The 20,130-nt window shown below is 41.7% G+C and overlaps 1 protein-coding gene across 1 annotated transcript; it reads left to right on the plus strand.

Moving 5' to 3' along the window:
* The first annotated feature begins 6,809 nt into the window (after positions 1–6,809).
* On the plus strand, positions 6,810–19,702 carry FDX1 (ferredoxin 1). The gene is made up of 4 exons (XM_082220430.1): positions 6,810–7,105; positions 15,149–15,273; positions 17,180–17,309; positions 18,373–19,702. The coding sequence occupies exons 1-4, from the start codon at positions 6,951–6,953 to the stop codon at positions 18,491–18,493; spliced, it is 531 nt and encodes a 176-aa protein (XP_082076556.1). The 5' UTR covers positions 6,810–6,950; the 3' UTR covers positions 18,494–19,702.
* Positions 19,703–20,130: the final 428 nt, after the last annotated feature.

Below are 20,130 nucleotides of genomic sequence, written 5' to 3' on the forward strand. Positions count from 1 at the left end.
GGCTTGTTTTTCGTTCTCTGTAACAATTGTTGCCCCAACAGGGCTGCTTACCCAGTTCCAGATGTTGTTGTTGTTGTTACATTATTAATTGTTGTTAACCAATGTACAGACCGCTTCATAGCATAAAGCCATTAAAGCTGTGTACAAGATAAAAACAAGATTAAAAACAGAATAAGCCATGAAAACACAAGTTCTAAAAACGACGAAATGAGTTCGGCAAACTCTAAAAACATTAAAGCAATTTCATCCGATACATAATTGTTCCATAAGTGACTGGACCACACTTCTAGATAGCCCTCTTAAACAAACAAAAATATTCAGCAGGCATCTTCATATCGTTATATGAGGTGCCTGCTTAATTTTGACTGATGACTGATTTGAAAAAGCTGAAGCTGAAGCAACACCTAAATGCCCAGTTTCTGTACTGGGCAGGGCAGGGATATAGGTAAGGCAGTCCAGTTCCTTCTATAACCTGGCCCCAAGTGTTTGGCTTGCAAAAGGTGCTGTCTCTAAATATCTGCCCCTGATGCTTCAGCCAACTCAGGTCCTTAACTTGCTGAGACTCGCAATCTGTTCCCAGTCACGGTTCAGGCTTATCTGACCCATGTGGCAACTGGGTGTGTGAAAATATCTGCTGTAAATCCTTCAGCGAAAGCCATGTTAATGCTTGGAGCAGCATTGATAGTCACGGATGCCAATGTTGGCAAGGGTGAGGTCTGGAGACTTGAAAGGAAGTAAATTCCAACCTGCTGCCTTTCTGTCTTGTTTGGCTGATTTTTTCCCCTCCAAACAAAACTTCATAGTGGTCTCGCTCAGCTTTTGTTCATTTCCATGCCACTGCCGCAGAAGAATTTATTGGTCGGTTGTGTTTCACACTAACCATTATTTGGCATGGTATCGGAATGTCCCACAAATGTCATAAAAGCCATTCCTAACATTTTATTTATATTCTCCTCTTCTGCAGTTGCACCCAGAGCCACATACATAACAAAGAGAAATACACAAGCTCAATAACGAAATACAATAAAAGCCGGGAGCCCAAGTGTAACTGAAGCCAGAGACAATGACAATTGGAGCCAAACTATTCTAGTTTTGCCCCTAACCTTCCTGGAAGTACAAGGGCAATACTGAGAGCAAGGAGGAGAAAACTGGCAGCCAGTGTCACCTCCAAGACTGGATGCAAGGAATAAAGGAGGCAGGTGGGGGCTGGCTGAGGGCAGATTGACTTTGGCTTCATTCATCCTAATGGTCCAGCATCCACTGGTTGGACAGTCATTCCAAAGCCACAGCACAACCACTGAAAAGACCCAGGGTTATTTCCCAAACTTATTGCTGCATAAGCAGAATGGACCGCATGAATGAATTCTGAATTGAACTGGAACAGAATTAGTTCCTTTTTCAAGGGGGTGGATCCTACCCCTTCTCTTTCATGCTTGCACGCCCAGCCCCACATAACTGAACTAAGAGTGCAGCCTCCAGTTAGCCTCAGGAGCCAGGTAGGTCCTCAAGGCATTCTAGACCCAGGCCATTTAGGGCTTCATTACTTATATACTGCCATCTGTATATGATGCCTTTAAAAGAACAGGTTACACCAAGGAGCTTATACAATCTAAAAAAACCCCCAGAAACAAGATTAACTATGGATCCTTGTAAGCCGCTCCGACAGCTTTTGTGGGTAAAAAGTGTGGTAAAAATGCTGTAAGTAATATATATGGTCACCTTATGCTTATTCTTGGGCCGGTCCAAGCCATGTTGGCACCCAAGCCAGACCTCAAAATGGTGCTCCCCTCCCTGCCAGGGAAGAATGGATGAGGGGAGATCTACATTGGGAATAAGGGGAGAATAAGGTTTGACATGTAAATCTGCTGCCCCAGTGGATCCTGCTGCCTGAGGTCGTTGCCTCACCTTGCTTCATGGGTGGATCAGGCCCGCCTGTGAGGAAGATCCTCTCCTGTTTGATGTGTAAATGGGACTACTGAATGGTGTTGTATCAAAGTAAAGGATTTTATTTTTACCTTACCTCAGTCCTGCAGTCTTGGCACTGCTAACTGGATGTGGGCAAACCAACTGAGGCCATATCTAGATTGCAGGAAGGTGTGGTTCTTGCAGGAGAAACCTGTAATGTTTATAATTGGCAGTGCACATATTAGAGTATATGATGCCAGACCTAGTTGATAAGAAATATAAGCTAGCTACTGAATGGGCTTTCCTTGTGCAAACAAACTTAACATGTGGCTAACTAAACACAACATGTTTATCAATGACAGATTAAATGAAGCTCTTTATTTGAATTTGTATCAAGGATTTTTTATTGTAAATGCCCAAAGTCAACAAGAAAGCCACAAAGACAAAGGACACACTCAGGTCAGCAGGTCGATCTACATACAGAGCCAAAGCAAATATACAGGAAGTTTCAATCAAACCCTCTTTTCCTCTCAGAGCTAGTTTCCATAGTGGTTTAACCATCAATTTCTCTTCTCAGGGAACTCTGGGAATTGTAGCCTTGTGTAGGGAATAGGGTTCTGCTAACAGTTCTCAGCGCCACCATTAACTAATTACAGCTCCCAGGATTCACTGTTTTGCGATATAATTTTAAATGTATAATGCAGATGAGTCCTGCCTACCTCAGATGCCAGGGATTAAATCTGGAACCTTTTCCATGTGAAACACTCACTCTGTCACTGAGCTACTCCAACTCAAAAGCTTGCACAATATTTGAGACATTTTTGTTGGTCCAAATAAATGTATTGCCTTACCTAGGCTGAAATAAGTGCTAATGTAAAAATTATCATTTGTTCTTACACACATATCCCTGCTCAGAACCTGTATGTTCCAATTAGGGCTTGACAGAGAGCAGAGCAACCACTAGTCTGGACATGGGTTTAATTTCCAAAGAAGGGTGTCAGTCAGTGCTTTCCTTCTAGAAAAAATGGTGCCGGTACTGCGTATCCTTGAGTACTGACAGAAAAAAAGCACTGGTGTCAGTCATATATAAGATTTAAGCTTCTTAGCTGCGATTTCGCTACTCTTACTTCAACATGAATTCCTTCTAATTCCTGGATCCAGCAAGTGTTAAAATCTAATGAAGGGTCACATTGTTGAATTAGCCTGGCAAGGGCCATGATGACCCCTAGGTATGGGTCATTAATGTATTTTTAATCTTTGTTGGAAGCTGCCCAGAGTGGCTGGGGAAACCCACCCAGATGGGCCGGGTACAAATAAATCATCATCATCATCATCATCATCATCATCATCATCATCAATGCTTGTTTTCTGGGGGGACGCAGGCGTACACATACCTCTAAAAATTTTGTGAATCTATGTTTGACCTCATTGAGGAGCAGTATTTCAATATCAGTAGGGAAATGAGAGTATCCCTTAACATATTTTTATAGAAAAAAACACTGGCCATTATTATAAGAAGTAGGAACATAAAATAGAGGTTTTCAAACTTTTTTTATCTGGGCCACATTTCCAGAATAAAAATGTGCTTGCACCACACTGATTTTTTTTATTGCTAAGAAACACATTGGAAAAGAAAAGAAAATGAAACTCCTAGCAGCGCTTTATTTATAACATAGAGCACAACCCCTTTATAATATGATTGTGGGACATCCAGAAAGTATAAAACAATGCAGCTATATAAGAACATGAATCATTCCCAATGGAGTGAGCCAGTGTGGTGTAGTGGTTAAGAGCGGTAGTCTCGTAATCTGGGGAACCAGGTTCGCGTCTCCGCTCCTCCACCTGCAGCTGCTGGGTGACCTTGGGCCAGTCACACTTCTTTGAAGTCTCTCAGCCCCACTCACCTCACAGAGTGTTTGTTGTGGGGGAGGAAGGGAAAGGAGAATGTTAGCCGCTTTGAAACTCCTTAAAGGGAGTGAAAGGCGGGATATCAAATCCAAACTCTTCTTCTTCTTCAATATATATATTGATTGTCCTTGAATCTTCACGCCACACTTGCCATCCTCTCCTGCCACACCAGTGTGTCCTTTGAGAGTCACTGACATAAAAGACTGCTCACTATCTGTTAGCATTTAAGTTGGTCCCAGTGAAGGCATTGCCCTGCTGTGATTTCGTCACCTCACCAACAGACCAGCAATGGCTGCCTATGCTTCCTATGGTACTTAAAGTGTAGGTTCATGTCAATTTTATTATAATTGTTTTATGGTCATGTTATGATTTCAAAAATTATTGAAAGGCTCCTTTGCTTATGCCACTTGTTTGCTAGCCTGCTGTAAGGGGCACCTCTCTCAATGTACACCAGGCGTACCAATTTCTAATACAACAAACGGTTGAAGGATTCCTATTGTACTGTACACAAAACAGTGTGCGGCCTCCCTCACCACATATTGTCCTTTCTTGGTTTGCTCTGCCCCCTCATGGCACAGGATCTTACTACATCTTGTGCTAATATTACCAGGCAATTGTGCAATGAATGTTAAACTCAGGCCTCATTTGCGCTACATGTTTAAAGTAATGCTACACCACTTTAAATAGTCAAGAATCCTGGGAACTGTAGTTTGCTAAGGGGACTGAGAGTTGTTAGGAGACCCCTATTCCCCACACACAACTACAGTTCTCAGAATGGTTTAACAACCACTCTTCCCAGGGAACTCTGGGAATCGTAAGTCTGTGAGGGGAATAGAGGGATCCCCTAACAATGCACAATCCATTGCGCCATATTTATTTTTTACTGTTGAATATGAAGAAGGTGATCTAAAGTCTAAACTATCTCTCTACTTCCCTCAGTCACGGTCATGGCTACAGTTATGGTTGTTGTTTTTTTATTTGATTGATTTGCACATTCCGAATATTAATAAACATGTTTTTTTTAAAAAAACAGGCAAACCTACAGTTCCCAGGATTCTTGAGGGGGAAGCAAAAGATGGAAGCAAAGATGGTTTAAAGTGGTGTGGCATTGCTTCAAATGTACAGAGCAGATGGAGCCAAAGAGAGCTTGGAGTTATGGTGAGTAATTAATTGAATATATGAGCTGAGACAGAAGAATAAAAATCCATTAGGAGGCATCAGACCAGGATAGGCAACCTTTTTTCTTCTTCTGAGACCACAGATAGCCTTTGGGGTAATCTGTGGGACCTAGACTGCTTCATTGGGCAGGGCTGGAGCCATAGGTGGGTGGGGGTCACCACAACCCAACTCTGCTATTCCATTGCTTCCATTTCCCCCTTTTTGTCACTAGGGATGGGGGGAGAAATTCAATTCAGTTCACATTTACAGGAGAACACATCTTATTTGCAGTCTCTGAGACACAGCAATCCTAGGGTAAAGTCATACAAAACAGCATACAAAAATGTGTTATATTAGGGGAAACTGCTTTGCAAAAATGTGTATGTTATGCAACATTGCATACAAACAAGGGCATGCTGGAAGAAATTAGTACTAAAAACAAGTTAAGAGCAAAAGAATTTAAAATGGTCTCAGGAGGTTGGCTGGAATTCTACAGAGGAGCACACGCTATTCACCACACACCTGTTCCAGCAAAGAGAACGCCTGTTTGCAGGCAGGCTACATTTTGGAGTCAGTGAATGCGTGTGTGTGTGTACCAGCTAAGAAGAGGCAGAAATAAGTTGCATAATGTTTTGCTTGGCTCTTCACCAAATCCTTGCCTTCGTGCCACAGGGCTTGACACCAGTTGATTCAGTTTACCACTTGGGAAGCAGTCCAGGTGGAAGAAGAGTGGCAAGGAGGTGTTTGTTCTCTTTCAGTTACTTGGGGTAATTGGATAAAGAACTGTGAGGCTCAATGATGAAATTCAGGGTGTGCTCTGGCAGGCCTGGACTATCCAGTTACTTTACCCAGGAACCATTGTCTTGTGGTTTCAGTATTTAACAGTTAAGTACTGGAAGCTGCAAGATAGCTAAATTCCAACCATTTGCTTTGAAGTTAGGTTATCTTTAGGTCAACAGAAACAGGAGGAACTTTCAGAACATAAACTTTCAGCTTATTGCATATTTCACTGTAATGGACGCAATATACACAACACAAATAAATTACAGCAGGCTCCAGAACATAGGCCTGCCTCTGACTTCAGCATTTTGGCACTGAATTTGCCATGCCACCACAATGAGCACTTCTCCTCATAATGCAACAAAAACTTCTGAATAACGTGCCTGGTGTTTCTGTTGCTCCAAGGATTCTTCTCACACTTCCACTCTCAGTGGCCAGCAGTGAACAGAGATTCTCAAAGCTCAAACTTATACAGTATTAAAAACACTCTCTTGCAACAATGTTGCTGCAAAATGAGACTAGTTGGCCTGGCAACTAAATCATTTGAACAGCACTTGACCTGAAGGAATGGGTGACAAAATTTGCAAAAGGAAAAGGCAGGCAGGGTGAGATTTTGGTGTGCCCGAAATTGAGACTTAACATTTACACCCAATTTCTTATTGATAAGAAATACATTGGGAAACAAAAAACCAAAACCATATAGCGGTGCTTAAGTTATAACACAGAACACAACTACATATGGTCATGGGGGCAGCCAGAAGGCATAAAACATGCAGAACGGCCTTCAAGTGTCGGGTTGCAAACTTGCAAGGCTTAGTATTTTTTTCGCGCTCCCCTGACACGAGCAGCAGGACGGCCTTGGCGGAGGCGGAGAATTGGGAAAGAAAGAGCCGCCCTTCAAAACCAAACTCTGTGAAGCTGAAGGCGCCTTTTGCGCAACTTGGGAGCGCTCCGCCTACGCTAAGGAAAGCGCCCGCCTTGCGGGGCGTCGTTCTAAGCCAGCAGCCGAGCGGCGCATACTAAACGCTTACGAGAATAGCCGCAGCTGGTGCCGGTTGCGTAAGGGGGAGGGCCCGGCCTTCGGACTTTAGTCGTCCTGAGGGGAAAGTGAAAGGAAGCCGCAGCTCCAGCCTCTTCCGCTGCTGCAGAGACTGACGGAGAGTCCCTTCCTCGATTACCGCCGCTGCCGCCGCTGCGTGATGGCCGCTACCAGGACCACCGCTCTCCTCCGGGCTGCGGCCTCCTCCGGCTGCCGGCTTCTCTCGGCCTCCCGCGGGGTCAGAGGCGGCTGGGCTGCCGCTGCCAGCCTGGGCCCGTCGCGGCTGTTCCACGCCTCGGCCCGGGCGCCGCTCAGGTAAGCGGGAAGCCTGTGCTTGGCCGCCTTTCGCGGCGCGTTTCCTCGCGGCCTCTCTTCTGCTGCTGCCTCTCCCGCTCTTTCCCCCCCTCACGGAGTTTCTGAGAGGGTCGCTCGGCTTCAGCCTCTCGGTTCAAGAGCGGAGGGGAGGCTGCCTCTCGTGAGGGGGGCCTGGGAGTGGGGACTCTCTCTCACACACACACACAGAGCCCCCTCTCTCTGTCTCTATAGGACAGCCTTTCTGAACCTGTGGGTCTCCAGATGTTGTTGGACTACAACTCCCATCACCCCTAGCTAGCAAGGCCAGAGCTCAGGGATGATGGGAGTATAGGCCACCATGAAACATCCATATCCCATATGACTGTTGACTATAATATCACTATACAGTCATACCTCATGTTATGTTTGCTTCAGGTTGTGTCCGGCGGCGACCCGAAAGTAATGGAACGGGTTACTTCCGGGTTTTGCCGCAGACACATAAAATGATGTCACATGCATGTGCAGCAGTGGCGAATTGCGACCCACGCACGCGCAGATGCTGGTTGCGTTCTGTTCAGGTTGCAAACGGGCCTCCGGAACGGATCCCGTTTGCAACCAGAGGTACTACTGTATAAAGTTGGAAGGAACCCTGAGGATCATTTATTCTAGGCCAACACCCCGCAATGCAGAAATAGGCAGCTGTCCCCATTGAACCTGAAACCTTGGCATTATCAGCTGAGCTTTTCCAAGCGCAAAGTCTTGCACACTCTCTGTCTCTCATGCTCTCTCACCTCCCCCCCCCCATTCTTAACACACACACTCTGCTTCTCTCACACACTGTCAATTTAATAATAATAATTTTATTATTTTTACTCTGACCATTTGTCTGGGTTGCCCCAGCCACTCTGGGGGGCTCCCAACAGAATATTTAAAGGTAAAGGGACCCCTGACCATTAGGCCCAGTCATGACCGACTCTGGGGTTGCGGCCCTCATCTCGCTTTATTGGCCGAGGGAGCCGGCGTACAGCTTCCAGGTCATGTGGCCAGCATGACTAAGCCGCTTCTCGCGAGCCAGAGCAGTGCATGAAAACGCCATTTACCTTCCCACCGGAGCGGTACCTATCTACTTGTACTTTGACATGCTTTCGAACTGCTAGGTTGGCAGGAGCAGGGACCGAGTAACGGGAGCTCACCCCGTCGCGGGGATTCAAACCACCAACCTTCTGATTAGCAAGTCCTAGGCTCTGTGGTTTAACCCACAGTGCCACCCGCGTCCCTTCTATTACAGGTACAAACACTCAAATCTGGATGACTGTTTGGACAGGGTACATAGTCAGTGAGATCAAATCACTGTGTATGGGATTTCTTCAATAAGCACACAGTAGTGACGTTTAAGGCAACTTTAGCAAATTATATAGGCTTATATAGAGTCAATCCCTTGCCTTAGCTTTACACAAGCATAGAAATTAAGTCAATTTCTCAGAGGAATAGCATGCTTTCATTGTGAACTGGATGCCTGATTCAGCAAGAAGTTCAGGGTCCCTACTTCCTATCAAACCAGCTCAAGGCTGAGCTTTTCCTGCACAAACATCCTTGACGCATTCTTGATATACGTAAGCAAGTATCTTACTTTCACACACTCTTTTACAGTTTTTACATCTCTTCACATGTAGGCTATCTCTCACTGCCCTTCAAGCCTAGACTGGTACATACAGTGCAGTCTAGAGGACACATTTGGGAGAGGCAAATCCCTTCTTTAACCACCATTTGGTGATGGAAGATAGGCTGGCATAATCTTCTACAAGAAATCTGACTATAATCAACCCCTTGTGTAATATATTTACAGTTGACCAAGACACTTGTCTGAACTTAAGATTCTATGCAGGACAAGGACAGTTGCACACTGTACCTGGGATGGTGTGGGCTTAAGGTAAATGGTATGTCATAGTTCTGCTTCTCCAGGCATGTTAAAATTTTTGCATGTCCTTTTGAAGGGTGGTCTTCTCTCCTGCTTTGCTGCCTGCTTCCTTTCCAAACCATATTACAATTTTGGCACAGTTGGCAGGGTTACAGAAGAAGATGCTTTTGAAAGAGAGACTCCAGAGATGGTGAAAGGTGAGGCTAGAAAGAGATTCTCCAACATGATAGGCTTGTGAGCTATGACAGTGCCCTATCACATGTCCCTTGTCATGTTATGCTACTGATTGCTCCTCAGGTCTTGTAGGTTAGAGACAAAAGTGCAAGAGATGCTGTTGTGTATGTACAGTACAATATGTGCTGTAGTGTGTACTACAGTAGTATTTCCCCATAACATGGATTTGACTTGTGGCACCACAGTTTTGCTTTTATACATCTTTGAATTGCAGAAGCGGCTTAGTCATGCTGGCCACATGACTTGGAAGCTGTACACCGGCTCCCTCGGCCAATAAAGGGAGTTGAGCACCACAACCCCAGAGTTGGCCACGACTGGACCTAATGGTCAGGGGTCCCTTTACCTTTACAATCACATATTATGTGTGTGGGGGGGGGGGGTTGATTCCAAAGGTTCTGTGTATACGCAAAAAATATATATACTCAGACCCTTGAAACCACCCCTGTTTGAGCATCTCTGGGCTTCCAGAGCCAAATGCTGTCACAGTATCTCATGGAGCTGTCCAAGTTCCTGCTTGATCTCATGGAAGCATCCCATGGAACCATATTTGTTACCTGAGGCACAAGTAGCCTCAGTGGCTAGGAGTTCTTTTTGTCAGTTTTGACTGGTATGCTAGCTGTTGCAAAACAGAGACAGTCACCACTATGGTCCATGCATTGGTAACTGCAAGACTGGATTACTGCAATGCATTCTATGTGAGGCTGCCCCTGGATTTGATCCAGTAGCTTCAGCTAGTGCAAAATGTTGCAACTAGACTGGCGGTGGGAACAAACTACAGTATCCTCAGCACATGACACTAGTGTTAAAAGACCTGCACTGGCTTCCCATCTGCTACTGGGCCAGGTTCCGATTTCTTGTGCTAATGTATAAAGCCCTGAGCAACATAGACCCAGGATACCTTAAGGACTACCTAATCCTATGTGTCCCAGGTTGATTACTGAGATCATATATGGGAGCACAAAAGCACAACTCAGGTCAATGAGGACTCGTGCCTTCAGTGTAGTGGACTTAACACTATGGACTCACTCCCATTAGAAGTCAGGCAGGCACTGTCCCTGCCAAGTATAGACATCAGGAGAAAATGATTTTATTTTGGGGGGGCTTTGTACTTTGATTTATGTGCTGATGTTTTATTCTTCAGTGTTTTAATTTATGTTTTAAATTTTGCATATTTTTTTATTTTTGATAAGCTACTTTGAGACCCAGATGAGGTGAAAAGCAGGGTATACTTTTAAAAAATGAATAAATGTTCAGATAAACATAGGATATTCCTATATCAGTTGTCTACTTCTTTTAGGGAGTACGGAGGGGGACAATGCATGAATTTCAAGTCAGCTCTGATCTTGCTGTAGATAGAATTCCACATACAAAGCAAAAAGACCTTGGTGTGTTTGTGTGTAGAAATTCATCATCTTTAAACACTGTTGTTTTAAGCTTTGTAAAAATTGTGACGTTAACTAACCATAAAATTAGCACATACTTGACTGAATTTTGCAGATAAACAAGGTCACTCTTTCATTCTTGATTATGTCTCATGCCATGCATCCTTGTTCCTGAGAACAGCTTGTGACTGTCTTCTGAAGTGGGGAGAGGGAATGGGGATATTTGACAAGAATTGAAAATGGCATCATAATATTGAATGTGGCATCATAATAAATCATGTCACACAATGCTAAATAATTTTATAGGGGATACCACCATGCTTAATTTAAAATAACCTTTTGTCCTTTTAGTACAAAATAGAATTTTGTACCTGACCTATTTGGTGATAGTAGGTCAGGTCAGAAATCTTAAGTAAAATTAAGAGGCTAGTCACTTGAACTCTAAAAGCAAAATTATCTTTATAATTTTACCGAGCTTACACCATCCTTGTTAGGATGTTTGGAGGAGTTCATTTCCTTATGTTTTTCTTTTGTCTTGTTTTACTAAAGTGTTTTTGTGCTAATGCAAACTTTGAGGTTCCCCCAAGGTTCTGGATGGTGCTCTTTCAGCAATAGAAGGATCAGCATTAAAAAAAAAAGGGTTTACTGCTTTATGGGATCAGTCCTTGAATTTGCTTGCCTTAGTCATCCCTCCCCATTCCTTTTCTCTCTCATATTGTGTCTTTGATATTATTTCCTTGCACACAGGTGCTTTGATTCTCCCTCTATGTGAGACAGCAAACAAGCATACAAACATTTACCGTATTTTTTGCACCATAACACTCACTTTTTTCCTCCTAGAAAGTAAGGGGAAATGTCTGTGCGTGTTATGGAGCGAATGCCTGCGGGTGGCGGGGGGATCTGCTGCAGTCGTGAGCAGAGGATCCATGGTTCCCCTTCCCTCCTCCGTGGCCACAAAGCATGGATCCACATGGATCCTCAGGATTTTTGCATTGGGCTACTCCAAACTCACTGTCAGATCACATGTCTGTGGCCACAGCATGAACCACAAAAATCATATATCCACTATTTCATTTAGAATATTTTTTTTCTTGTTTTCCTCCTCTAAAAACTATGTGCGTGTTATGGTCTGGTGCGTGTTATAGAGCGAAAAATACGGTAAATCTTTGGAGTGTGGAAAGATGTCCACTTTGATGCACAACCTTGTATCACTTCTAAGAATTCACATGAGGGAAACTACAGTATATACATTTTTGGAGTGAGGAAAAAGCTTTAATCTAGGGATAAACAGTATTAAAGACCATGCAGGAGAGAAGCCATATGCATGCTTGGATTGTGGCAATGAGCTTCTGTGATAAATCAGTCCTTAAAGAAATCAGAGAACTCTCTCAACAGGTAAACCCTAAACGGAAAGCTCAATTTCCCCCAAAGGAAGAAAGCTCTATACCTACTGAAAAACACAATCTTTTCTGTGAAATCCTGATCCACATTGAATAATCCATAGAGAAAAGAATCCTGTGAATTACAGAAATACCAGTACTTGACCTGTGAGGGAAAGCTTCAGGCAATGCACAGAACTAAATCTCCCTGTTAAGCAACTCACAATGATCAGAGCTGAGCTCTTTCTGACCTATCACCTATTCCTATTCAACAGAAAACATACACATAGCAAAAACTGCGAATTTTCAGACTGTGACAAAAGAAAAGTGTGGTTGCTTGTGACAAATAAGACTCCTTCCAGCAGCCAAACAAGTCCCCATAACAAAGGAGTAGATCTCATGCTTACAGCTACTCCTACAGAGGCTGAAAGCATTGCAAGCAAGTGATCTGATAGAAACTGTTTCTTGTAAGTGTTTGAACTAAGTTCCATGTTCTGAAGACCTTTTCTGCATGCCACCTGAGAAGGAGGTCTGGAGGGTGGTGACAAGAGAGCAGACCTTTTATATAATAGCTCACCATCCATCAAATGCTCTCCTTAGGGAGGGCTACATGGCACCAACATCATCTCAACCTATTTTTTATTAATATTTTTCTGTGGTATCTTTATTCTGTTATATTGCTAGGCATTCTTCTCACTTTTCTAACTGGGAAGAAGCTCTAGGTCAATGTTAGAAACTGAGATATGAAAGCTAGTAGCTAAATGGCAGCTTAAACCTAGGTTATGAGCGCTGCAACAGAATGTCTAGGTGTGCTTTTTTATAGCAATACAAAGCTGAAAATGAATTAACGGCAGCTAAAATCTTATATTCCTTTTTCACATGGTCTAGTCCACATTTGAAGACTGCAAAGCCATACTTCCCCTGCCCACCCCCTAATAGTCTTATGAGGGTCCCTTCTCCAGTCCTCAGAGAATGGCTAGAAGTGGGGAGGCAGAAAAAGGTCCTTTCGTTCCAGCAGCAGCAGTTTTAATCTGAAATCTTAGGCACATTACTTCTCCCAGAGCTCAGAAACTGCTTGTATTAATGAAATTCCCTGTCACAAAATGCGCCTAGAACTATGGGAGTTTCGAACGCCTCTCCATGTGTGCTGTGCTCTCAGTTTTGTGCTGATTTGCTTCTCTAAGATTTCTTTTCCTTTTCCACTCTGTTTTAAAAGCAAGTTGTGATATTATGATGGCACTGTTTTGATTGCATTTTATTGTTTGATTATAATGTTTGTTATATTTTTAATCTCTAAAACCAGCTAGAGAACTTTGGTTATAATTCAGTTTATCAACAGTATACCAAAGATAAAAAGCTACAAAGCACAGTTTCACTTACATCCATGGTGTTAACTACTGTTAATTTAATGGCTTCCAATCAAACAAAAGTTCTGGAAACCAACTTTTAAACCACTTTTGTATTATTTTTTGTTTGGAAGCTCTTAACATAGCTTCTTTGTTTGGACATCACCAGGAAGCAGTGGGTATCTTTGAAGGTGACCCAGAAACTACAACTAATCCAGAATGCTGCAGCTAGACTGGTGACTGGGAGCCGCCGCTGAGACCACATAACACTGTTCTTGAAAGACCTACATTGGCTCCCAGTACATTTCCAAGCGCTATTTGAAGTGTTGGTGCTGACCTTTAAAGCCCTAAACAGCCTTGGTCCTGTATACCTGAAGGAGCGTCTCCACCCCCATTGTTCTGCCCCGACACTGAGGTCCAGTGCCGAGGGCCATCTGGCGGTTCCCTCGCTGTGAGAAGCCAAGTTACAGGGAACCAGGCAGAGGGCCTTCTCAGTAGTGGCACCTGCCCTGTGGAACACCCTCCCTCCAGATGTCAGAGAGAAAAACTACCAGACTTTTAGAAGACATCTGAAGGCAGCCCTGTTTAGGGAAGCTTTTAATGTTTAACAGACTAATGGATTTTAATATTTTGTTGGAAGCTGCCCAGAGTGGCTGGGGAAACCCAGCCAGATGGGTGGGGTGTGTGTGTGTATGTATGTATGAATGAATGAATAAATAAATAAATAAAATTATTTCTGCAGCTTTGTTGCTAATTTTGCTGCTCATGTACAGTGGCAGTATGCAGGTAGCTGGAGCTCATCTATACCTTGGCTTATTAAGCAGAGAACACGCTCCACTTTCAAGGGATCACAATAAGAGGTTGCATTCAATAATTCTGATAGCAATGACTACTAAAGAAACTGAGCAATTACAATAAAAGTCTCAACTTGAGAGAACTAAAAATGTTTTTGGATATGTTTAAGTACACTAAATATATTTATAGCTACATTAAAGGATTGCAGTAAAAGATCTATATTTATCAAAAGTGTTCTAATCTTCAACTGATTTTCTCCTCAAAGTAGTCCACAAATATTCACAGTTTCTTGTTGGTTTGCTTAACTAATATCCTTGAGGAAACGGGTGCGGCTGCATTTACAGATAAGATGAGAGTTAAGAAGGGGATGTATAGAAGTGGAAGAAAGAGGAAATCACAAGGGAGGAGTATACATGAGTAGGCAACAGTTGCAAGGTGAAGGTGAGACTGGCTAAAGCTCAACATCAGCTCATGCTTGCAAGAGGGGTTAAAAATAATTTTAGAAGGTTTCTTTGGCTATGTCCGAAGTAAGAGGAAGAACAAGAAAGTGCTAGGTCCTCTGCATTGAGAAGACGTAGAAATGCTCTTGGGTGACAGAGAGAAGGCAGAACTACTCAACACCTGCTTTGCCTCTGTCTTCACACAAAAGGAAAACAATGCTCAACCTGGTGATTAGAGAATAAATGATGTAAGGAGGGAGCTGCAGCCAGTGGCTTCAAGTTACAAGAAAGGAGATTCCGACTAAACGTCAGGAAAAACTTTCTGATATCAAGAGTTGTTTGGCAGAGGAACAATTTCCCTTGGGAGGTTGTGGACTCTTCTTCCTTGGAGGTTTTTAAGCAGAGGTTATGGATGCTTTAGCTGAGATTCCTGCATTGCAACGGCTTGTTCTTGATTATCCTTGGGGTCTCTTCGAACTCTACAATTCTATGATTCTGCGATCCTTTTGAATCCTTCACACTACTATAGGTAAAGGCTGCTAAAGATCGTTGTTGTTGTTTTTCCCCCAGTTCAGAAGATAAAGTTACTGTGCACTTTATAAATCGTGATGGCGATAAGCTAACAGCCCAAGGGAAGGTTGGAGACTCTCTTCTAGATGTTGTGATTGATAACAACCTAGATATAGATGGATTTGGTAAGTACTTCCCTGTAACTAGAGAATACGAGTTCATAGGGAAAGGAAATGTTGGTTTACTTTGTTTGACTAGTTGGATCTAGTCTTGGATGCTTTCTTCTAGGTCCTACTGATTTGAATGGGAGAGATGTGTTTTTACTAGAGAGCTCCAAAGCCAGTGAATTTTAACCATAATAGTGCATTCTGAAACAGGCATGAGTTTCATTTGACATTGTTCTCTGAGTAAATGGTAGCTTTCCCTGAAGAAATTGTCTTTTCCCAAAAATTCAGTTGGTTTAATTTTATTCTACAGTACAGTGCATTTTGCAAGAGATTTCCAAATTTAATGGGTTGCCTCATAACTATAAGGTAACTGTATTTCATTATTCAGGATATGTTTCCAATTGCTCTGGTTGAAATCATGCAAGTTAAATGTGCATAAGATCCATAGCTATCAACTTTTCCCTTTTCTTGCGAGGAATCCTATTCAGAATAAGGGAATTTCCCTTTAAAAAGGGAAACGTTGACAGCTATGGTAAGATACACCCATACTATACTGTTTGACATGCCAATATATGACATTTTCAGTTATCTAACTAACAAGGAGAAACAAGCAAAACAACTAATATCTAGAAAGTTTGGAAAAAGTTAGTTTTCCTGTTGGAAATTCTCACTGACTATTGTAAATGGTTACCAGTTAGTGTTTAAATGCCTGCAAATGATTTTTCTGATTTTTTTTATATTTTTGAAAATTGTGTCTTTAATTTTGTCACTAGGGGGCATTGCAGATTTAGATAGCTTACTGCTCCTGAAAGACTTATACATATTTGCCTGCTTCATGCAGATCTGCCCTCCTTTAGCACAATGCTCTGTTGCTCTTAAGATGGTGTTTACAACCACATTTTTATATTTAATTATTTTGGCTTTATTTCTGTTGCCAATTATTACCTGACGCATATTTCACAGAAACTATCCTAATATTTGTTTATTAATACTTGTTGCTGTTCATGTTTCCTAAAATATATTTAACAAGGAGAAAGAAATTCAGGATTCTGCAACCCCTCTATGGTTGATGAACTATTTTTATGTTAGAAGTTTAAGGAAAACCATTCCTTCTAATTGCAAACTCAGCTGGTAATATAATTGTAGCCAAAACAGGACCACTATGAAACACCCCACACAAACACACACACCCCACAATGAGAACAGAGTGGTTAGTGGCTAACAGAATGCAAATTGTCTTGGGTGGGACAAGAGGGAGGGAGGCACTCCAAGCTGTAACATTTTGCATTCGGTCCCACTATTGCCCTCAAATTGAATAGTAAATATATACCCAGTTTCTTTAAGATATGATGATATGATACCAAAGGGCAGAGGGAAATACAGCAGTGAAGACTGCAAAGGAAATAGGCCTGCCTTACATTCTGTCTTTGCTTCTGAAAGTTGGCCAAAGGTTCTCCAATTCCTTTCATCTTAGCTTCAGTATTATCTTATGCACAGTTCGTTAAGTCTGCTGAAACTAGTATAAGAACTAGTTTTCAGTGTTTTCATATTTTCCTAAAATTTTATATGTAATGAATGCTGTTTAACTGTCCAGTCTTAATTTTTTTTTTTACAAACATTCCTATAAAAATAAATTTAAGTTCAGGATTCAACATTTAAACAACACCTGGCGTGATAAAATATTGCTACTGAGATACTTTTAGATAATGGGGAAAGTTTTGAGATAATTTAACATGGCATACGTGTTTAGTGTTTGTTAAATATTAGTAAAATTGGCTAAATCAATTTAAATCATTTTTTAAAACTTCCAGAACATTTTCCAGTTTAAGTGTTCTGGGAAAGTCATCTTACCGAAAGTAGAATTTAATGCAGAAGTCTTAATTGTCTGCCTACTAGTCTGCCTAATTGTTACGTTTGTCTTTAGGTGCATGTGAAGGAACACTTGCCTGCTCCACTTGCCACTTAATCTTTGAAGACAATATATTTAAAAACCTAGATGCAATCACTGATGAGGAAATGGATATGCTGGACCTTGCCTATGGATTGACAGACAGGTAAGGTGAAACCAGCTTAAAATCTACCAAATGATCTTATAGTATCACTCCAGAGCTGACATACCGAGTAGGTCATACTAAGTAAATGAACCCTGCAAACAGTGGCTTATCATAACTTCTATTTATTGGAAACAAGACAATTTCAAACTATGGATTATGAAGCTGGCTTGTTTCAACAAACCTTAGTTGATACATTTCAGGACTAAACAGTAGTTAATAAAAAATGGAAGCAAAAGTTTCTGATGTCCTCACTGCCGTGCCTGGGAAGGAAAGAAATGCATGGCTAGAAAGCTTCCTATGGCACATTCCCTTTGTGATGGTTAATCATGATACCCCAAAGTAAAAGCAGCCATGCATCCTCTGGGTTACTCTTGACTTTATCAATCTATGGTGCAGGCTCCTGCCTGTAAGATCGGCTCTGGCCCTAAAGCTTCTCTGACTTCTTCTAAAATGTGGAATCAACTATTCAAAACAATGAAAGAGCCCAAAGCAAAGCCATACTCTTGAGTTTTCTTTGCATTTTTGAATGCAGGTTTTCACTATCAGCAAAAACATTTTCCCTGTCAGTTTCTCTTAGTGTGACTTGACAAGCAGACATTTTTGGCAGATAGTCTTCTCCTGTGGTGTTCCATACCTATTAATTTGGTAAACAAACAAACCAACCCAGAAGCTCAGTAATTGATGCAGTCTTAGACGAACAGTTTGGGAATGGAAATGTTCCCCTCAGCCTTAGGTGTAAAATGTTAGTAATGGTGGCCTACCGTGCAGGGTTGTTATAAGAATTACAACAAGCAAATGTATGTGAATTTAAGCCTTTTCTTCCTTGATTTCTGTCCTTGTACATATCATATTTAATGGGTTTTATCCAGTGCTAATCCTACTTGGAGGAGACCCATTGAAAACAATGGACATAATTAATTTGGGTCCATCAATTTCAACAGGAGTACTCAGAGTAAAACTTCGTTGGATACAACCCATTGAATTTACCTCCTCCCCTCCCCCAAATATTGCCACATCCATGCATTTATACAAGTTTATGTAAATGCTCTTTTCTCCTCTGTAGATCTCGACTGGGTTGTCAGATTTGCTTGAAGAAGTCTATGAACAATATGACTGTTCGAGTGCCTGATGCTGTGGCTGATGCCCGCCAGTCCATGGATATGAGCAATAACTCTTTAAAATAAGGCCTTCAGGGTATTTTTTGGGACATAAAATATTTTTATAACTTATTTCTAAATGTTTTAATGGAATGAGAAAACACACACAAATATGCATTTTTTGATTATAAAGATTAGATTGTAAAGATTAACTTTATCGGTTAGCCTTAGAGTTTTTGAATCTAAAATTAGAGACCGCTTAGAAAGACTATGTTAGACACACAGGCTACAGTCCAATACTCACTAATCTAGGAGCAAGTTCCATTTAATTCAGTGTGACCTCTACACAGTGTAACTGCTACACAAACATGCAGAGGATTTCACCAACTGTGCCGTATTGTTCCTAGAGGAATGCTTCCTTTTTATTAGCATTTACTGCTAATAATTCTCCCTTCTTTGTGGGGCAGAATTCCATAAATGGGTGTCACTAATGAGAAGTCCCTCATCCCCAGTTGTCTTCTGACTGCGGGATCACCCAAATGAGGGCTTTGGCATACGGGCAGGCATTCCTTCCAGATTTCTGGCCCCGTAATCTATTTATGATTTCTTCTAGAATAGCATATTACATGAAATAACACATCTTATGAGAACACATTTACCAAGGTAATTTCCAGTATGCACCAGGGCATAAAAGAACGAATCAAGAAATGAAATAAGCCAAGGGAGATGATAATAATTACTGTCTTCCTCCACTGGTCCATGAGGACTGTACAGTTGCATAATGAAAAAGAGCCACATTTATCCTGCACTGCCTCTTTTGTCCCTTTTAAGACATCTTGTACTCCAGTGGCACAGAATAAATGCATAAACAATACAACTTAAAATGCTCTAGAGTTGGTGTTTTTGTTGCAGAGAAGATTTTCATGCACACGTTGGTTTTTCCATCATGAGCCACAATGGTTTACACAGAAACATTATACTCTGCATTCTGTAGGATGAAATCTTTTATCCTAAAGCAACTTGCCACAGTATCAAATAAATGTGATTGTGAAGTGGCAAACACAGTAAGCTTTAGGTTGGTAAAGAGCATTTCTGTGGTGGCATTTCAATGCAAAGTTTACCTGTGCTTCCTTTGAAAAGAAAATGCTTCTTGAATTAATCCTAGGTAGCTAGGCAGAAAGAGACCAATGTTTCTTTCCAGTCCTGTAATTCTCCTGTAAATGTTGTTGATGGACTACTCGGAGATGTATGTATTTCTCAGTTTTAATAATCTGAAAATAAATTCTTTTTCTATTATTGCCTTTGTAATTAGGAAGTGTCTTTCATTTTTAGGTTTAATTAGCAAATGTGTTAAGCAGTGAAAGCGGAGCCAAATTTCTTGGAGAATAACAGTGCAGTCCTATACATCTCTACTGAGAAGTAAGCCCCAGTTGGAAATTCACAGTTGCACATAATTTTGGCCTGAAATTCCAATTTCAAAATTAATTTGATCCTCAGAGCCTGAAGCATATTAATATACACTTGCTTTATTTGTTACCTAAATCCTACACACTTCTGGTGTATTTTGCCTGTGATAACATAGTCTTGTTTAATGTTGTCTGGGCGTAGGAGTTGATAAGCCCACATCTAAAGCTATGTAAACCTAATGGAGGGACAACTCCATCCCTTACTTATGGCAAACTTTTGACCATGTGGGTTCTGTCCTAAGAGAAATTTAAGCATGT

This window comes from Podarcis vaucheri, assembly GCF_965113315.1.
Source record: "Podarcis vaucheri genome assembly, chromosome: 4".
NCBI classification, from domain to species: domain Eukaryota; kingdom Metazoa; phylum Chordata; class Lepidosauria; order Squamata; family Lacertidae; genus Podarcis; species Podarcis vaucheri.